The sequence below is a fragment of the Bos taurus genome, chromosome 5 (assembly GCF_002263795.3).
Source record: "Bos taurus isolate L1 Dominette 01449 registration number 42190680 breed Hereford chromosome 5, ARS-UCD2.0, whole genome shotgun sequence".
In the NCBI taxonomy this organism is placed as follows: Eukaryota; Metazoa; Chordata; class Mammalia; order Artiodactyla; family Bovidae; genus Bos; species Bos taurus.
Window position 1 is genome coordinate 108,687,205 of NC_037332.1, and position 17,851 is coordinate 108,705,055.

The following is a 17,851-nucleotide window of genomic DNA, read 5'->3' on the forward strand; positions in this document are numbered from 1 at the left end:
CCGCAACCACAAGATTCTGGAAACTGCACTAGAAGTTGCAATTGAGTGAAAGTCACTGGACCGTGGATTCTGGTCACTTTGTGGTTTTAAGTTGTTGCAAACAGAAAAGACGTATGTCTTCAGGTGACAAGGGGCCTGGGGTCTCTTAGAGGGTGGGCGCCCAGCTCTCATTCCCCCAGGAGATAAAGCAGAGGGCCTGAGGGTGCAATGGGCACATTGTGACATGGAAACAGCCCTGACCACCAGCCACAGTTAAGACCCACGTCAAGAAGAAGCAGAAGTGCCGGACAAGCTGCCTCGCAGCTGGAGCGGAGGTGATGCTCACGACTCCCAGCAGGGTTGGTCCAACACTGAATTGGTGAACACCGACCTCTGTTCTTCGGGGGAAATACTGGGTTAGGTTCCTGTGAGCCTCTGGGCACAGCCTTGTCATCAGGACACAAGTTGTTGTTATGTGCGTCTACATGAAGGCACCTTGTTTAAGGCATAGTGTTGGTTCGTTCACACCACCCTCTCAGCCCACAGCTTATAACTCAGGCCTGGATGGAGCTTGTCAGATGCTTGAACATTCCCCGGAGGCACCTCCCAGCCCTCGAGCACATAGGGTCATAGACCGCATAGCAGCTTCGTGCTTAGAGGCCATTTGATCACAAAAATCACAACAAAAAGCATGAAATGCGGGAGACATGGCATCAGATGGGCTGTAAAAAGGCCCTCGTTTGCAGTATGAGCTGATTTCAGGAGGTGGCAGCCCCTTGTCTGACCTCAGTTGGGACCATGACCCCAGATCCTGCCTTTCCACATATCTGCGGTGACCACAGTCTCACCATAGATGGCATGACTAACAAGACTTAGAGAGGAGACAGGTCTACAGACGCAGAGTCCGTGGGTGATGAGGACCACTACACCATCATCACGGGGCCTCGAGCCCGAGCCATGGCACCAACAGACCTTCCACATGTACCACTGGGAGCTGTGCAAATCGCATACCCAGAGTGGGCTCTCCACCACATCTGTGCCGCCAGCCACTGAGGGCACAGGACGCGCCCCTGCCTTCAAACAGACACCCCATGACTGACCCAGGAGTGTGAGACGTCTCAGAAAGGAGACGAAGAGAGACAAGTGCTTCCGTCCTACAGGTCCCCTATGGCGTGTGCCCATCCCTCCATGTGCCCTAAACCCCTTGAGGACCTGGCCATGCTGCTTCTCCTCGCTCACCTCACCCCCAGGAAAACTTATTTCCTCATCTCCTGGGGATGTCTGTGTGGTTCCCAGAGGTCTCGGGTATGGATGGCAAGCTTCCACTTTGCAGAGCAGATGTCACCATACGTGACTGGGTCAGCTCACGGCTCCAGGAGGAGGAAGACCGTAGCTACTCAGTCCCCTACACCCCAAGCCTGCTGCACAAGGAACAGAGCTCCCAAGGGTGGGGGGTGGGGTGGAAGGATGGTCAAGGGGGCCTGGAGTTGCAGTCTTGGGAGGGGGCGCTCTGTGAAGTGACTCCAGGCAATGAGCCCACAAGCCTAAGAGGAGTGGTGGGTGGGAGGGCTGGGGCCTCTCTCCAGGCCCCTCCCCAACAGCAGGAGCTGAGGCCTCCCTCCACGTGGTCAGCGGGCAGCCGGGCCCCTTTTCCCCGGGGAAGGTAGGGGAGGTGCCAGCAGCTGGCAGGAAGCCCAGGAAGAGCAAGTTCAATCAGGCTGGAATTGGATTCAATCAGAGTGAAGGAGAACATCCCGTCCCAATCAGAGCATCATCAAAGCGGCAGTTGGCAAGAACTTGGAGCCCACGTCTCTCAACGGAAATGTCCCCAGACCATCCCGGCCCTACCCCTCATGGTAAAGAGTGAAAACTGAGCTCCGGCAGTGAATGCAGACCCTGGACAGTGGGTGTGGGGGCTCCGGAGCTGAGTTATCCTGCCCCCTGGCTCACCTGTGTGCCCTGCCTTCCACGATGCCTGCCTGTGGAGTGTCTGCTGCTGCAGAATCCCTTCAGGTGGACTCTGCAGCCTCCCACCCTGAACTGCGCCTCCGCCACCAAGAGAAGGAGGAGTCGTGTCTCTAGGAAGAAGCTGAAATGCCCAGTGCGTCCACACATACCCCCGGGGTCCAGAGCACCACAGACTGAGGCATGCACTATTTATTTAGAAAAGGCACAGACTTGCTTCGAGAGTGACACCCAGCCTCCTCGACCCCCTTCTTGGCCACCAGCCCCTCCTGGCTCAGAAAGTGAATTCAAAGTCAGAGAGAAAATAAGGACAGAGTCACAGAAAACAGGAAAGAAGTAGACACTCTCCAAAATTCTTTAATAGGCCCTTCTTCCAGCAAATCCCAACCCAATCTTAGCTTCTACTCATTATTGCTTGAGACTGAATGCCCCATTTAACTTTTATATCATCTTGACTTTATGCATTTTCCCATTCTGATTAGATTTCTTTTTTAACCCAAAGGGCAGCCACAGGACATTTTCTTGTGTTTGGAACCCTATTTTGTCTCCTTCATGTAGGAAAGAACTTTCTCTAGATTAGAAACCCTCCAGGCTTGCTGAACCGGCAGAACATGTCCTAGAAATGAGAAGGGGTGGAGAGGTGAGCTCTCCTGGGCCTGACCTCAGTGACTATACTGGCCCATGTATAACATGGGCTCTTTGAGAGGCAGAGCCCTGATTTGTAACATCTGACGACTTCTGTAGTGTAAACACCCCACCAGGGCCGACCTCAAGCCCCTGAGGAAGCACGTGGGTTGGCAGAGCCAGTGGAGGCGGGGCGGGGCAGGGGGGATGCTTCAGCTAGACCCAGCTCCTTGTCTCCCGGGGCTGTAGTGGGGATCCCTTCTGGCTACTGTTCAGAAGGTCTTTCAGGTCATTGGGGGACGTCTGTCATGAGAGACAGCTTGTAATCACGGCCCAAAAAGAGGGGACATGGGTTTGGTCCACCCGCTGCTCATGTCCCAAGTGAAGATGCCCCGCCCAGCCATTTTATGAGAGCAGGTCAGACCTGGGACGGGGGTCCATGCAAGTGGGGGCCGGCGGTGGGCTTCCCGTGCCATGCAGCTAACCCTTTGTTCCTCTTGCCCCGTCTCTCCCGCCCTGCCCGCTTGGCGTCTCTCACCAGAGAGTTCTCCAAAGAGCGAGAGAAGGCCAAGGCCCGGGGAGACTTCCAGAAGCTGCGAGAGAAGCAGCAGCTGGAGGAGGACCTGAAGGGCTACCTGGACTGGATCACGCAGGCCGAGGACATCGACCCCGAGAATGAGGACGAGGGCCTGGACGAGGAGAAACCCCGAAACAGTGAGCGGCCTCCCGCAAGGGGCTGGGGGCTGGACTTGAGAGGGGGCGCTCGGGGAGCGGAGGCTGCCCACCCCTGCCTTGTGGGTGCATCCTTCTCAGCTCTCAGAAGTCAGTCCCACGCGTGCAGCAGAGCCTCCCAGTCCTGCTGGAGCCTCTGGTCCGGAGACACTTTGCTCGGTGGGGTTCTTTGTTTTCAATCCAACGTCCTCCTCCCAGCCCGGCTCCCTGGGCGGAGGGGCGGGCGTCCTGCTCTGGGCTTATTCAAAAGGGACCGTCTCCACCTCCACCACATGGAAAGTGCGCCCCTGTCCCTTTCCAAGCACCGCTGTGCTCTCAGGGAAAAGAGCCAAAGGTTTCTCTAGAGGAAGTTTGATTCAAAGCTCCAGGGAGGTGCTAAACAGGAAGGTTGAGGAAACCCCGAGGGCTTTGGCAGAACAGCATCAGGTTTTAGAAATGGAGCCCAGTCCCTCTCTCTGGGGTTTCCCATGGCAGCTTGTTGGCCAGGCTTTTGCTGGGATGGTAATGAGAGTGATGGATGGTATTGACTTGCAAGTGTTGAGGAGATAATGAATCGCGGAAATTCAGGCTCCTGGGACACGCCCGGTGCTTCTGAAATGTGGGCCCTGGACCGGCAGCACCAGCATCACTGCAGGGGGCCTTGCTGGAAATGCAGGCTCCTGACGCCTCCTCAGATCTGGTGGCTCCAGGGTGGGGCTCTGCCCTCTGTTCAGCCCCCAGTACCTGGGCTGTGGGGTGAACGTGGCCCTAACTGCCCTATGTCTCCTCTGACCCTGACCATGCTATCCTCCTGTGGGTGTCCTTCCCTCATGTTTCACACATTTGAATAAGGTCGTTTCTGGCCAAGGAATCCATAAGGTTAAACAGCTTGCTGCGTGGGTCAGGCAGGTAAGGGCAGGGAGCCAAAGGGGCTTGAGGGCCGAGAGGGAGAAGGGAGACCCTCTGGGCTCTGGGGACCAATGGGGAGGCAGGGTGTCCGTCACGGCATCCTTACAGAGGCCAGGAAGGCACGTGGGTGCACGTGTATCCTGACACGGTGTGCGGATACCCTGGCCATGTGCATGGGCGTGCATTGTGCTGGTTGTGATCACTCTTCCCGGCTGGTTTCCAGCTGTTCCTGCTCGTTGGTGCCTGAGCTCTCGGTGGCAATCCGGGAGGAGGCGTGGGTGGAGGGAGAGGGCAGAGGACATGGCTGTGAGCACAGAGCAGCCCGCCTTCCCTCACCTCAGACGCAGGTGGAACACATCCTCCAACAATGCCCTTTCTGGTGACTCTGCTCAAGGGACACACACAGAATTAGAATGTGCCCTACCAGGGGCTGGTAACAACATGATTCAGCAACCCAAGTGGGCTTCACGCTCTGCTAGGAGTTCAGCAGGCTGGAAGACAAGGCCTGGGATGGATTGGAACAGGGAGCAGCGACGCGGCCAAGGGTCTTCCTGGGAAGAGGCCTGGCAGAGTCTTGCTGATGGATCGTGGACAAAGGGGTGGTCCGTGGTGCCGAGCAATGCGTGAATGAGTGAGCTGGCCTGGGAGCTGAGGGCACCCCTGCCGCCAAGCACAGGAGTCAGCTCTGGACCCCAGTCTGCTCCCTGGTCAGGGCAGTGCTCGGTTCTCGACGGATGGCAGGAACAGGTTTCTTGCATGTTCATAGGGACATGAACATGGCCCTCCGTGGCCCACCCAGCACTGTGTGGCTGTCCACAGAGACGCGGTGATCCCCTCTCCTCCAAGGACGGGTATGCTGCCCCCTGACCTGCCCAGATGGGGGAGGCTCTGCTGCTGGAGCAGATTGAGTGCACAAGCCCCCCACCCCCATTTCTGACCAAGCTTTGGGGAGCACACGATGAACCGCCCACCCTTGTGGACAGAGTCTCTCTCAGGACGCTCTTGAGCCCAAATACAGATGAGCTCAGCCTGGAAGCTGCTGCCCTCCCCCAGGCTCTTTCCTCGGGGCCTGGGCCTGCTTCTGTCTTCAGCCTTGCCCCAGGAGGAGGACAGTACAGGGCCTGCTTGCTTCCATTGTGGAGATGGCTGTGGGGCAGTCCAGGGGTTGGGGCGCCAGGGAATGAGCGTCTTAAAAAGCAAGACAAAGGCTGAAATAGGAACATGTGAGGAACTGAATGTGAGATGCTTGGGGGTGGAGCCAGAAGGTTCACCCAGAGGTGCGGGCTTCAGGAAAGTCCGATCAAGAGCAGAGTGGACAAGACTGGGTTGTTAAGGAACTGGCCACCTAATGGATTTGAAGAAAAGGCAGGCCCATGCCCAGAAACTATATTCTGATCTTCAGAACTTCGTAGTTTGCCCTTTGAAGCAAATATAAGGGAAGAGACGCTGCTATATGTTTCCATCAAAGTAGCTGAAATTTGCCTTTGAAATTGCTCCAAGATTACAGTACAGCGTATCTGCCAGTTCTCTTCAGCTCAAAGACTAAGTAGTCTTTTCAGAAAACGGGTAAAAGGTATTGTCACTCTTGACCAATGGCTTTGGCCACTTCTGCCTTCGCCCCAGCCAGGAACCCCAGTGGCACTTAAGAGATGCCAGGTATCCGGCAATGGTGATACAGCCATGACCCCAGCCAGGAGACTGCTCAGAGACACGTCACCTTTGGTAGCTGAGCACACCCACAAGGAGCCCAGGTATAGGTTTGTGGAGGAAAAGCTACAGACACCACCAAAGTCATAGAAAGAGCAGGGTTAGGGAAGGGAACAGAGAGAAAGTGCATTGTTTGAGGTGTTTCTCTAAGTAATCAGAGTCGATAAGGTGGCCAGTAAATTATATAAAAAATACGTTACAATATTCTGAGTTCATTCATCCTCCCTCCATCCATCTCCCGATTAAATGTCCGCTTTGTGCCACACGCTGGAGAAGGCAATGGCACCCCACTCCAGTACTCTTGCCTGGAAAATCCCATCAGTGGAGGACCCTGGTAGGCTGCAGTCCATGGGGTCACAAAGAGTCAGACACGACTGAGCGACTTCACTTTCACTTTTCACTTTCATGCATTGGAGAAGGAAATGGCAACCCACTCCAGTGTTCTTGCCTGGAGAATCCCAGGGACGGGGGAGCCTGGTGGGCTGCCATCTATGGGGTCACACAGATTTGGACGCTACTGAAGCGACTTAGCAGCAGCAGCAGCAGCAGCAGCACCGCATGCTGCTTTAGGCCCTGGGGACACAGCCCTCATGGAACAGGAATCCTTCTCTTCTTTCTTTCTCCTCCTCAAGATCAAAAATGCGTGGATTAATTATTTGTGCATGTGGGAATCTCTCTTTCACACTGTTCAGACCATTTAAATGCAGCCCCAGCCGTCGAAGACAGACATTTGTGCGATGAGCGTGGAAAAGACAGACAGACCGTGGAACCGAACGACCGAGTTTCCACACAGACAAGCAGATTAAATATGTATTCCGTGTATTCAGCTCTGCTCCCAGGAGCCCCTCTGCAGTCCCCGCGCAGCAGCAGAGCCGCGTGGCTTCCACCCGCCCTGCCAAGTCTGGATCGTGTATTGTTGAAACACAGAGATTGGAGGGCTTCCAAGAGCAGAGGCTGCCCTCAGAAGGGCCCGGTGGGGCTCGAAAGCAGGGATCTGAACATCACTGGCCCACACTGTACACGTGTCCAAGGCACGGGCATCATTATTTGAGCTTTTCTTACATTTCGATGGATACAAATGGTGTGTTCCTTGGATGCACTCGTCCTCACGGCTGCCACACACCTGGAATGCCGAGACAGAGTTCTGGTCAGACGGCCAGAGGGACACTAGCGAAGGTTTTTCTCCTTGACTCCCTTCTTACTCTGGCCCCTAAGTGACTGTGTTAGAGGCCGTCCTAAGCCTACACCCTGGGGGGAGAGTAGACGCCTTAGGGCTGTGGGGGAACAGCTCACCCGGCTGGTGAGACAAGGCGTCAGGCACAAACTGAGCCCCGCAGTGAGGACCAGCATCCAATCCCTGGGCCGCGCTGTGAGGCTGTTTCATGGATCCTTCCAGGCTGCTGGGAACGACTGCCCTGGGTGGGTCCTGGGGGCCCATGTCATTCATGTGCAGAACCACACTCAGGAATCTGGTCAGAACAAGGACATGGCAGGGGTTTCTCCAAGGGCAGCCCATGCACCAGGGAGCAGTCTGGCTGCTCTGCTGTCGGGCCCAGTGTGGGAACGGTGGAGGGGCCCCTGGGGGCCCCGTCGGGTGTACTTGGAGAGCACACTGTTTTCAGAGTGTGGCCCCAAGAGGACAGTGTTCCGTGAAGGTCATCAAGGGAGGCGGGGGACAGTAGACTGTCCTGTTTCCAACGATATCCCAGGTGGTAGCAGGACAAGAAAGAAAGCCGCTTACTGAGATTCATAAAAGTATACATCCTTTGTAATTTAGATGTGATTCATGTGAGTTCATCCGACTGACTGAACTCACTCCCAGCAAAGAGGTCTGCAGGGGACTTTCACTGGACAGAGCTTTGATGAGAGGTTTATCCTCTCAAAAGATATACATTTCAGTGTTCATAAGGTTCTTCAGTGTTAGGGGTTTTTAACAAAAAATAAGGATATTAAGATATTTTTAAATATCTAGTCACAGGAGCCATTGATGGTCACTAAATTCATATTCTAAAACTGACTTGCTAAGCATAATGTTGGTTTTGACACACAGACCCAAAGTCGTGCTCAGGGGGCTTCAGAATGTGCCTGGTGCGGGCACACAAACCCCCAGAGGTTAGAGGTCAAGAGAAAAACAAAAACGCAGGCCAGAAACTGGTAAGCAATGATTCCAGCTGCCCCGAAACTTGTCTGTGCCTCTACTCGGGGATGAGATAATAGATCTGCTCTCAACAGCTGGCTGATGAGGTGAAAAGCCCTAATTATATGCTTGACAGGCCAGTTTTAAGGGGGAAAGCCTTTGTTTACCTTCTGAATTCCAAGCTTCAAATCAGCCAGTCAACTCTTACGTCTCATGTCAGTGAGTCATGAGATAGGATAATGATATCCAGCATCAGGTCAGTCACTGTGTCAACAAAATTCTCTGAAAATAACAGCATGTACACACACACACACACACATCAGGCACATGGATACGCACACGTCCCCACACCATATACATAGGCAAAAAGAAGCGGAGGACCCTTTCTCAACGGGAACACTCAGAATTACAGTTTATTGTATTTGCTGATATTCAACACTTGCTCCAGCTACGACGAGAAGCTTGGTGGGTCGCTTGCTGTGCCCCAGCAGACACAGAAAGATCGGGCTTCCACCTGAGAGCAGGGGCACATCTTCTTGGTGTGGCCAGCAGCGAGGGTCCTGGCCCTCTTGCCCTTGGCTCCCTCCACCGCTCTGCAGTGATTGGGCAGCTGATCTGGTCAGTCACTGACATCAGGCGGGGTATCCGAGGTTTTCACCAAGAGGGCACCAGGCTTCAGTTAGACTTGTAGAGCTTCTTCTTGAGCCTCTTAGGTGGTATAAAATCATTTCCATTTGTTGTAGCTTCCACTAATCCCTTACTGGATGGATTCTACCCATTTATTAAGTCGTCCCTCGATTAGACCAGAAATGTGCACACAGCCAGTTCTCACCTGACTGGAGGCTGGAGCTTACGGTCTGCACAGTTGCGGCGGTGTATCATGTTGTAGACTGAACAGGAGTTGAGAACCACAGGTCACCAGACTCCCAGTCCCTGCCCAGTGGCCGACGGACAGTTTGCCCTTCTCGGTTTCCTTGTCTATAAAAGGGAGGAGTCAGATCAGACAGCTGCAAAGACCCATTCCAGGATCGGGTGTGGTTTCTGTGGTCTGAAGCTGACACATGTCAGCTTTAGCCCTGGGAGTTTAGACAAACCTCCAGTCCATCAGACCCCAGAGGACTTCAGTTGATTTCAGACTCCTGAAACTTGCTCTGGGTCTCCCGTAGGAGTCCCCTGAACCCTGGAAGCAAGCTGATTCTTCCAAAGACCTTCCTGGTGCCTGGTATCCTCTGTCTCCCCTCACCTAGAGAGCCCAGCTCCACCAACTTCCTTAGGAACCACCCCACTCTAAGCCCTCCTCGGGCGCCCCTCCCCTTCCACCCTTCCCCCTCCTCTCCTTACTCCCACCTTTTTGACCCCAGATGCCTGCTCCATGCCTGCCTGGTGACACCAGGTATACGACCTTTGGTACCTGTTTAATCCATCTTCCCCCCTGCTGGGCTGTGCAACTGGAGTGAGAGGGGAGGTTCACATCCCCAGAATTCTCACAGAGCCTGGCGGATCAACCAACAGTGAATATGGAAAAGGGGTGGGAGGCCTGGAAATCTGTGAAAGTCCACCATTGGGAACAGGTGACCTGGACCTGCCTTGTCACTGTGTCGGGCTAAAATCAGGCAGGACCGGATATCTGGCCCCGCAGAGGCCACAGAATGAATCAGACACACCAATTAATTTGTCATCTTCCGTTTCTTGTCTGTCAATCCTTCTCTCTGACTTCTGCAAGAGGACAGACTACTCCTCGATGTTTTTCTTCATGTACCAACCACTTCTCCCCTTTCTTCTTCAAATACATTCGGAGAAGTGCCAGAAATATCTTTATTTTATTTCTCTCTCAGTGAGGCCAGCTAGCTGTCTACACAGGCAGTTGAGAAAGGGTTAAGAGAGGACCCAGAGTAAGTTCCCAGCTGTTTCTTTAGGACCAGAAAGCTGAATACATTTAAGGCTTGAAAAGGTCAACTCCCTTCCAAGGGGCAGAGGTTTGATTTCATCCATCGTGTGGTCTTGGGCATAACGCTCATTTCATTCACTGGTAGAGATGGAGATTTATGGACTAAATGTTATCACAAGCAGAGACTTAATGAGATCTCAGCTGCGTCTCCTGGGTGGAGTGGAAAGCAGCCATTTTGGTAATAAATAGAGAACGGCTTCTAATTTGTAAATTCCTCTTTCCGTTGCTAAGTCTAATCAGATCAGTGAAACTGGAGGGAATTGTTGACGACCCAAGATGATTTTCCATGCCTTAATCTGTCCAGGAAGCATTACTTCTAATGGAAGCGGCTTGCTTCTCTGGCAGCGGTAGGGGATGACATTTCTCATTAGACTAACTCAATTGTTGCCTATTAAAAAATATGTTTAGCCCCAAATCTATTTAAAAGCAAACTGGAACCGAGGCCCCATATCACTCTGCTACTAGTCTCCCTGCTTCATAGAAGCAGAAATTCTTTCGGAATGAGCTGCAGACCTCTCTCTGTAGCAGGGCCATCCCGAAGGGTCTACGGCCTGTGTGATGTCGTCCTGACCCAAGAGAAGTGTCCAGAGTAGGGCTCAGTGGACCACCAGACAGTCAGGTGTGCTCATGGCCTCTCTGGCATGGCAGAGAGCAGGTTGGGAGAATAGAACCCAGTCTCTGGCAGACACTGCAGTTGAAGGTTAAAAAGGAGAATTAAGGGGGCACCAAAGGAGAAGAGCAAAGCTCTTTTCTCGAGTCCTGCTTGAATCTTTTTTTTTTTTTTTCATGCGTGTAATAACAGTTCAAGGTTTTTACAAAGTGTCTTCTCACAAGCTGTTAAGCATTTCCAGGGCAGAGACCCTGTCAGAGTAGGTGACTGTTCTCGCACAGTAGGGACATCATGAATATTCATGAAGGTCTGACCACCTTGACAACCAGGGCCCCAAAGGGAACGTGGTGTCTGAGCCCTCCTAGTGGAGCGGCTGAGAACACGTCCACCATCACCAACCAGCACTCAGACTCCAGGTGACGGTTCAGATCACAGCAGCTGGTCCTGAGGTTCTTCTCTTGGGCCTGCATTTTTGCTTTTTCATCCCCAATAAGTCCATCTGGTGTCTGGGCAATATGCGCACACAGAAAAGTATTACTCTAACCCGTGTTACCGTTAATCCTCACTTAACCCTCCAAGATCCGTATTATGGTCTCTCTTTTTTTTTTTTTTTTAGATTTGATTGATTGATTTTTGCTTGTGCTGCCTCTTCATTGCTCTGTGGGCTTTTCTCTGGTTGCAGCAAGTAAGGGCTGCTCTTCACTGCAGTGCACCAGCTTCTCACTGCAGAGGCTTCCCTTGTTGCAAAGCATGGGCTCTAGGGCACATGGGCTTCAGCAGTTGTGACACACGGGCTCAATAGTTGTGCTGCACGGGCTTAGTTGCTCCTTGGTGTGTGGGGTCTTCCCAAACCGGGGCTCAAACCCTTGTCTCCTGCATTGGCAGGCAGATTCTTTACCACCGAGCCACCAGGAAAGTCCTATATTGTCTCAGTTGTTTTTTTTTTTAGATGAAAAAACTGAGGTTCAGATCATTTTCCCAAGAGGATCATTTCGGGCAGCCCCAGAAATGGATGTCGCAAGTTTAGAGACAGAGACTATGTCCCCTGACCACCTCATCTACACTAAACCATCCGAGGGTCTGCACAGAATGTGGGCTCAGCCCTTCCCTGTCCCTGAACTTGACTTCTGGCCGCCCCCATGGATGTGGTCCTGATGAGGCCTGACCAATGCAAGAGGGGAGCAAGGCCTCCAGTCTAGAGCGCATTCCGGAACAGGTTCTGGAGCAGTCTTGCTGAGAAAGATGTGGATGATTAAAGCATCAGGAGAACCAGGATGCAGAAGAACCTGACAAGCACCAGCAGGGAGAGCCGCATGATCAATTAAAGTGGAGGACATGGCGGGGGAGGAGGTGGCTGATGGATGTGCTGACCGCTGCACGCAGATTCATTCAGGGAGTTATGGGGCTTGAGGCACCACAGGTTTGGGAGCTAAAGTGACTCACTTCCCATAAACGCCTGCAGTTTGAGGCTGAAATCTGCTCTCCTGCTGAGGGGGAGGCAAGGCTGAAGCCTCATGAAGAAGCCATGCTCTCGTCAGGACAGCCCCATTGTGGGTGCCCATGGCCTTCGGGAGTTTGCTGGGCCCCCGTAGAGCCTCCCTGGGGAATCTGACTCAGGCCAAAGTTATCACGAGCAGCAGAAAATAGGGAAGAAGATGGAGACCAAGAAGAAAGAGAGAGAGAAAGCACACCCTGAGCTCTGCAGGCCCCCGTGGACAGCACACACAGGGCACAAGTGTGAGGCCTGGGCCTTCAGGAGGGAGTAGGGCGAGCCTGGGCTTGGCCAGGATGACCGAGGTGGGCTTTTGGCCCCTCTGTGATGTGAGTAAAGGGCAGGCAAGAAAAGGAGGCAGTGCTGGCTGGTGGAAAAGGGACCAGACCTCCAGCTCTAATTAGCTGTTTGACCTTGGGCGAGTCACTGGCCCTTTCTGTACCTCACTGATCTCCACGGTCAAAGGAAGGGCTGCTCTGCCCTTCTAGCCCTGCAACACATGTAGGCCTTGGTAGGGAAACCAAGCCCCAGAAGAGGGTTGTAACAGACCTCAGGTCTCAGAGATCCAAAGTGCAAAGTGAGTGAGTCAAAGTTGCTCAGCCATGTCTGACTCTTTGTGACCCCGTGGACTGTATAGTCCATGGAATTCTCCAGGCCAGAATACTGGAGTGGGTAGCCTTTCCCTTCTCCAGGGGATCTTCCCAACCCAGGGATCGAACTCAGGTCTCCCGCATTCCAGGCTGATTCTTTACCAGCTGAGTTACAAGGGAAGCCCCCAAAGGGCAGAACCAGGGTCCAAACTCAAGCCAGTGACTCCAGGACCCAGGCTCCAACCCAGCGGCACCCTGGGCAGGGTTGCACAGTACCTGACTTCTCCCGGGACCTCCCACGCATACTCTCTGCCCACCTTCTCCTTCTCCCAGTGACCCTAGCACATCCACAGGCCTCCTCTTCTCTCCTGATCGGGAAGAACTTGTCTGATGTAGATGAAGGTAGACTTGGCTTGACACAGGCTGGGGTTCAAATCCCGGATCTCATGAGCTGCTGCTCACTTTGGATAAGCCGCTTCATTCTCTCAGCCTCAGTTTCCTGATCTATGAAATGGGAGCATGTAATGGGGCGATATACTCTCTCATCGAGTTGTTCTGAGGCTTGAGTTAGGTCTGGTGAGCCGCCGGCGGGTAGCAGGTGATGGAAGACTGAGCTGTTATCATGACCCTGCTGTAGAGCTGTTATGATCCTTGCCTTACTATCATCTGTCCCAAGAGAATCCAAGGCCCTAAAACGGAAGGATGACATGGTGGACACCATCTGGCTGGGCTGGGGCTGGGCTGAAGAGGGACTCGGGGGACACAGCCATTCTCTGTCCCTCACATGTCACTCCACACGGGTGACCCTCTGCTGAGCCTGGCCTTGGAATCTAGAACATCATCTCCAACCTAAAAGCAGTTTTGTGCCTAAAACAGCCAATTTCCAGAGGAATCCTGCACAGAAGGGTCCCCATCACCACCTCTCTCACCCCCGAGGGTGGCAGTGAGCTGTGTCCCTCGGGGGCCGGGCAGGGGGGTCCAGCCCCTCTTGTTTGCCCAGCATCCCCAGGGCCTGAGGATGCCCAACTCAGCCCCTTCACCCCTCAGGACGGTGGGGCCTGGTGGGAAGAGAAGTGGGTGCCCAAGTGCAGCCCTCTAGCTGCATGGTCCCCCCGGCCCGTCCTAACTGAGGGGGCCACCGCAGTGGCGCCGTGACCGTGGGGAGAGATTTTCTGCTTGGGAACACCGGGTGTTTATGGCCTGCTGGGGGCCCAGCGACCTGGTTTTCTCCTCCGGATGGCGGCTGCAGACCAAGGGCGGGCGTTTTGGCCTCCTCTGGTTTATGGCGGTAATAATAATTATTGCGACAGCATGTCGTGCTTACACTGTGCCTTTTTAATAAGGCCACTTTGTTTGGCTTCTTAATATTTGATCCTGTTTTGTATTTACTTTCTGATGGCTTAGAATCAGCCAGGTCTTAACTGCTTCTGGGGAGGCAGGCCTGTGGGGCCCGGGCACTCAGGACACTGCAGAGGAGGCTCTGGGGGCGGCGTGACCTTCCATCCAGACGGGCCCCACAGCTGGCACCGCTTACCTTCTCTCTCCCCAACTCTTAGCTCTTTTGTCTGCAATCTGCTTTTCCTCTCCTGCCCCGACTCTTTCTTTGCCTTGGAAGAGACTGTCAGCTCAGCCTCTGATCAATTTATTCTTGTAAGAGACGAAGACCATGAGCCGCAGATTATCATGTAACCTAGTTGGAATGGTCCCGTGGCCTGGCCAAGGCTAGGGTAGCGCTGCTGATTCCTAGACCCACAGTGCAATGCCAGGGAGGTTCCCAGGAGCCTGAGCTGGGCAGAGACTGGGAGGAGGCTCCTATACCCCACAGCCTCTGACCATGAGTGGCCATAGGCTGGACCTCCCCAGCTGCAGAGAAGAAGTGAGGGATAACTCTCGAGTTACTTTTCCTGCAGGAGAAAAGGAAACCAAATGAAATGTGACGTGGTTCCCCCCACCCCAAGAGGGTCCTGGGGCAGTAACCCCACCCAGGATGTCTGTCCCGTCCTGCCTGGGGCTCAAGCCATGTCCCCAGTGATGTCCTGGCTCCCTGGTGCCTCCCAGGAGGTCAGCCTGCAGGGTCACTGGAGTGCAGCTGCCCTGGATGCTGCCTGACAGAGCCAGGAAGGCCCTGGACTCAGGCCAGTGTCCCCTGCTCCACGCACTCTCACCTGGAGAGCAAATCTCTCCCCATCGGAGGGTTCATACCGCTCACCTGGCCCACGCCCAGAGGCATGTGGGTCAGGTCCTGACAACAAACAGATTCGACAACCGGGCAGTTTAAGAGGGGGCTCACAAAGATGCAGGCACCAGGGGTGACAGCCCCAAACAGGCTCTGCTGGCACTGTCCTTCTGGCTGTCTGCAAAGGTCAGCCTCCCGGGCCCTGGGCAGAGGAGCAGCTGAAGGACAAACCCCAAGACACCAGCCCAGGGGAGCAGCCCTGAAACCCCCAAAGCCACCAAATGCCTGCTGTAATCGCACAACCAGTACCATTAGGACCTGAAAAAAGAGTCCATGCGTACTTGCTGAGTCACTTCAGTCGTGTCCAACTCTGTGTGACCCAATGGACTGTAGCCCACCAGACTCCTCTGTCCATGGGATTCTCCAGACAAGAATACTGGAGTGGGTTGCCACGCCTTCCTCCAAGGGATCTCCCCAACCCAGGGATCAAACCCCCGTCTCTTACATTTCCTACATTGGAGGCAGGTTCGTTACCACTAACTATCACCTGGGAAGTCCCTTACTCCCTTGCCCTTGTTCAGTTCAGTTCAGTCGCTCAGTCATATCTGACCCTTTGTGACCCCGTGGACTGCAGCATGCCAGGCCTCCCTGTTCATCACCAACTCCTGGAGCTTGCTCAAACTCATGTCCATCGAGTCGGTGATGCCATCTAACCATCTCATCCTCTGTCATCCCCTTCTCTTCCTGCCTTCAATCTTTCCCAGCATCAGAGTCTTTTCCAATGAGTCAGTTCTTCGCATCAGGTGGCCAAAGCTTCTAGCTTCTAGCTGAAGCTAGAGCTTCAGCTTCAGCATCAGTCCTTCCAATGATCATTCAGAACTGATTTCCTTTAGGACGGACTGGTTTGATCTCCTTGTTATATCCATTCATTTATTTTTTAAATCCCATGTATAAGTGCTAACGTATAGTATTTGTCTTTCTCTGACTTATTTCACCAAGCCTAATGTCCTCCAGGTCCATAAAAGTTGTTTTAAGCTTTGTATTGTGAAAATAAGTCTATTTGGGACGGACTCCTTTACATATGTTGAAAAGAATCCTGATCCAGTTTTCCTCATGATCTAGTCTTCCGGATTCCCACTAACAAGCAGAAATGAGGTGGGCCTGCCTGGGAAGCCCTCTCCTCAAAGTCACCCCCATCTGCTGGTGCAGACGACACTTCCTTCTCCCCAGGATCCGTGGTCCTGTGTTGTTAGTTCATGTGATCTGGGGTTTGGGTCCTGTTTTGTTAAGTGTTCTTACATGTTTTGCTTTATTACTTTTTACCGTTTCTTCAGTTTTATTTTTGGAAGTGAGGCCGATGTCCCGCATGGACGCCGAGTCCCATTTCTTTCTTTCCCCACTGCTGACCTGAGCTCTGCCCATGTCTTATTCCTGGTTTTTGACTCTGATGTCTTATCTGTGAAAGGAGGCACCTGGCGTGTCTGCTTGATCAGAAGGAAGGAGAGTTTCTTGGTTGCTTGGTCTAATCACCCCCAGAAACCCATGATGACGTCCCCCACACCACACGCGAGTAAACACGTGCTGGTGCCCACAGGGCAGGGCAGGAGCCTGCTTCTCCTGGGGGGTGTGTGTGTGTGTGTGCATGTGTGTGCAAAGGGAGGGTGGCCTGTCCCGCCCAAATCCACCACCTCACTGTCCCTTCCAGCCTGTGACGTCAGTGAACGTGACAACCGCGGCGGCTGACCCCTGAGAGGGCCTTTCCTTTGAAGATCGCTGGCCAAGGTTAAAGTCACTGTCAGTGCAGCTGAGACAGTGAGATCCAGCACCACCAGGTGACTGCACCTACACCCTGTGATGCCCAGAGCCTGCCTGGCCGTCGGAATCCCATCTCGTCTGGTGTGTAGCCCGGGGGCCATCAAACTGAGCACAGCGCGGGGGCCGAGACCCCTGTGCTCCAGCCCAAGCCCTCAGCCACTGTGTGAGCCAGCACCTGGCCCTCCCCTGGGCCTCACTTCCCTGTCCTGTGATGAGAAGACTGGGCGACTCCCTTGCAATGACGTCTGGACTTGTTTACACCCGAGTTTGTGGAAAAGGACTCAAGGGTGGGTACAGGACAGTCAGGCTTACGGAGTCGCGGGCTTCCCAGTTGTGTCTTCACATTCTGGAAGTGAGTCTCTCTCACCTCCCCTTGACTTCATTCAAAAGGAAAGAAACCAAGGAAAAGCCACATCCAGCAACATCCCCCACCCAACCAGGAGACTTATGCGGATGGCATGCTGCGTTCTGGCGGCAGACCCCTGGGTACTGGTCCCTGTTCCACGTCCCCAGATGCCGCACCCCCACCAGCGCGGGTTCTGTGGCCACTGGGGCTCCTGACCTGCCCTGGATGAGGGTGCCGCGCTGCAAGCAGAGCTGAGCCAGGACCAAGGATGTGGCGGCCATGCTAGATAACAAGGATGGGAAAGATAAGGACATTGTGTGTGGCGTGTTAGAAGGGTCAGAGAAGCTGGAAAAGAAGGAGAAGAATTCTTTGGGGATACACTTTTATTTGGAATAAAAAATAGTAACAGAAGAAAGAGGATGAGATCGTTGGATGGCATCACTGACTCAACAGACATGAGTTTGAGCAAACTCCTAGGGACAGTGAAGGACAGGGAAGCCTGGTATGTTGCAGTCCACGGGGACACAAAGAGCTGGACACGACTGAGCGACTGAACAACAACAATAAAAGAAGTCTCTTCTTCTAAGCCGCTGACCTGGCCTCCAAGCTAGAAGATTCCAGTCGCCCTGGAAATCCAGCGCCACCACCTCAGGGGAGGCTGGAGACAGACTGGGCGGGTCGGCCATCGTGGAGGCGGAGGGACTGTGTCCCAGGCTGGCCCACTGAAATATTGTGGGGAGGTGGTATCCCTGCGTGTGTCTTCAAGCCGCTTCTCACCTTAGTTTGCTGGGTCCAACATGGAGGCTTCTCGTTTCCATGTATGCAGGGCTGACCTGAGTCCT

The 17,851-nt window shown here is 53.7% G+C and overlaps 1 protein-coding gene across 15 annotated transcripts in view; it reads left to right on the forward strand.

The window, feature by feature from the left end:
• CACNA1C (calcium voltage-gated channel subunit alpha1 C) overlaps window positions 1-17,851 on the forward strand; it is a 459,127-nt gene that overhangs the window by 352,286 nt on the left and 88,990 nt on the right. For all 15 annotated transcript variants that reach the window (XM_024992752.2, XM_024992747.2, XM_024992758.2 and 12 more), the window contains exon 9: window positions 3,110-3,282. In XM_024992752.2, coding sequence (XP_024848520.1) covers window positions 3,110-3,282 — 173 coding nt within the window. The remainder of the gene's footprint in view (window positions 1-3,109; window positions 3,283-17,851) is intronic.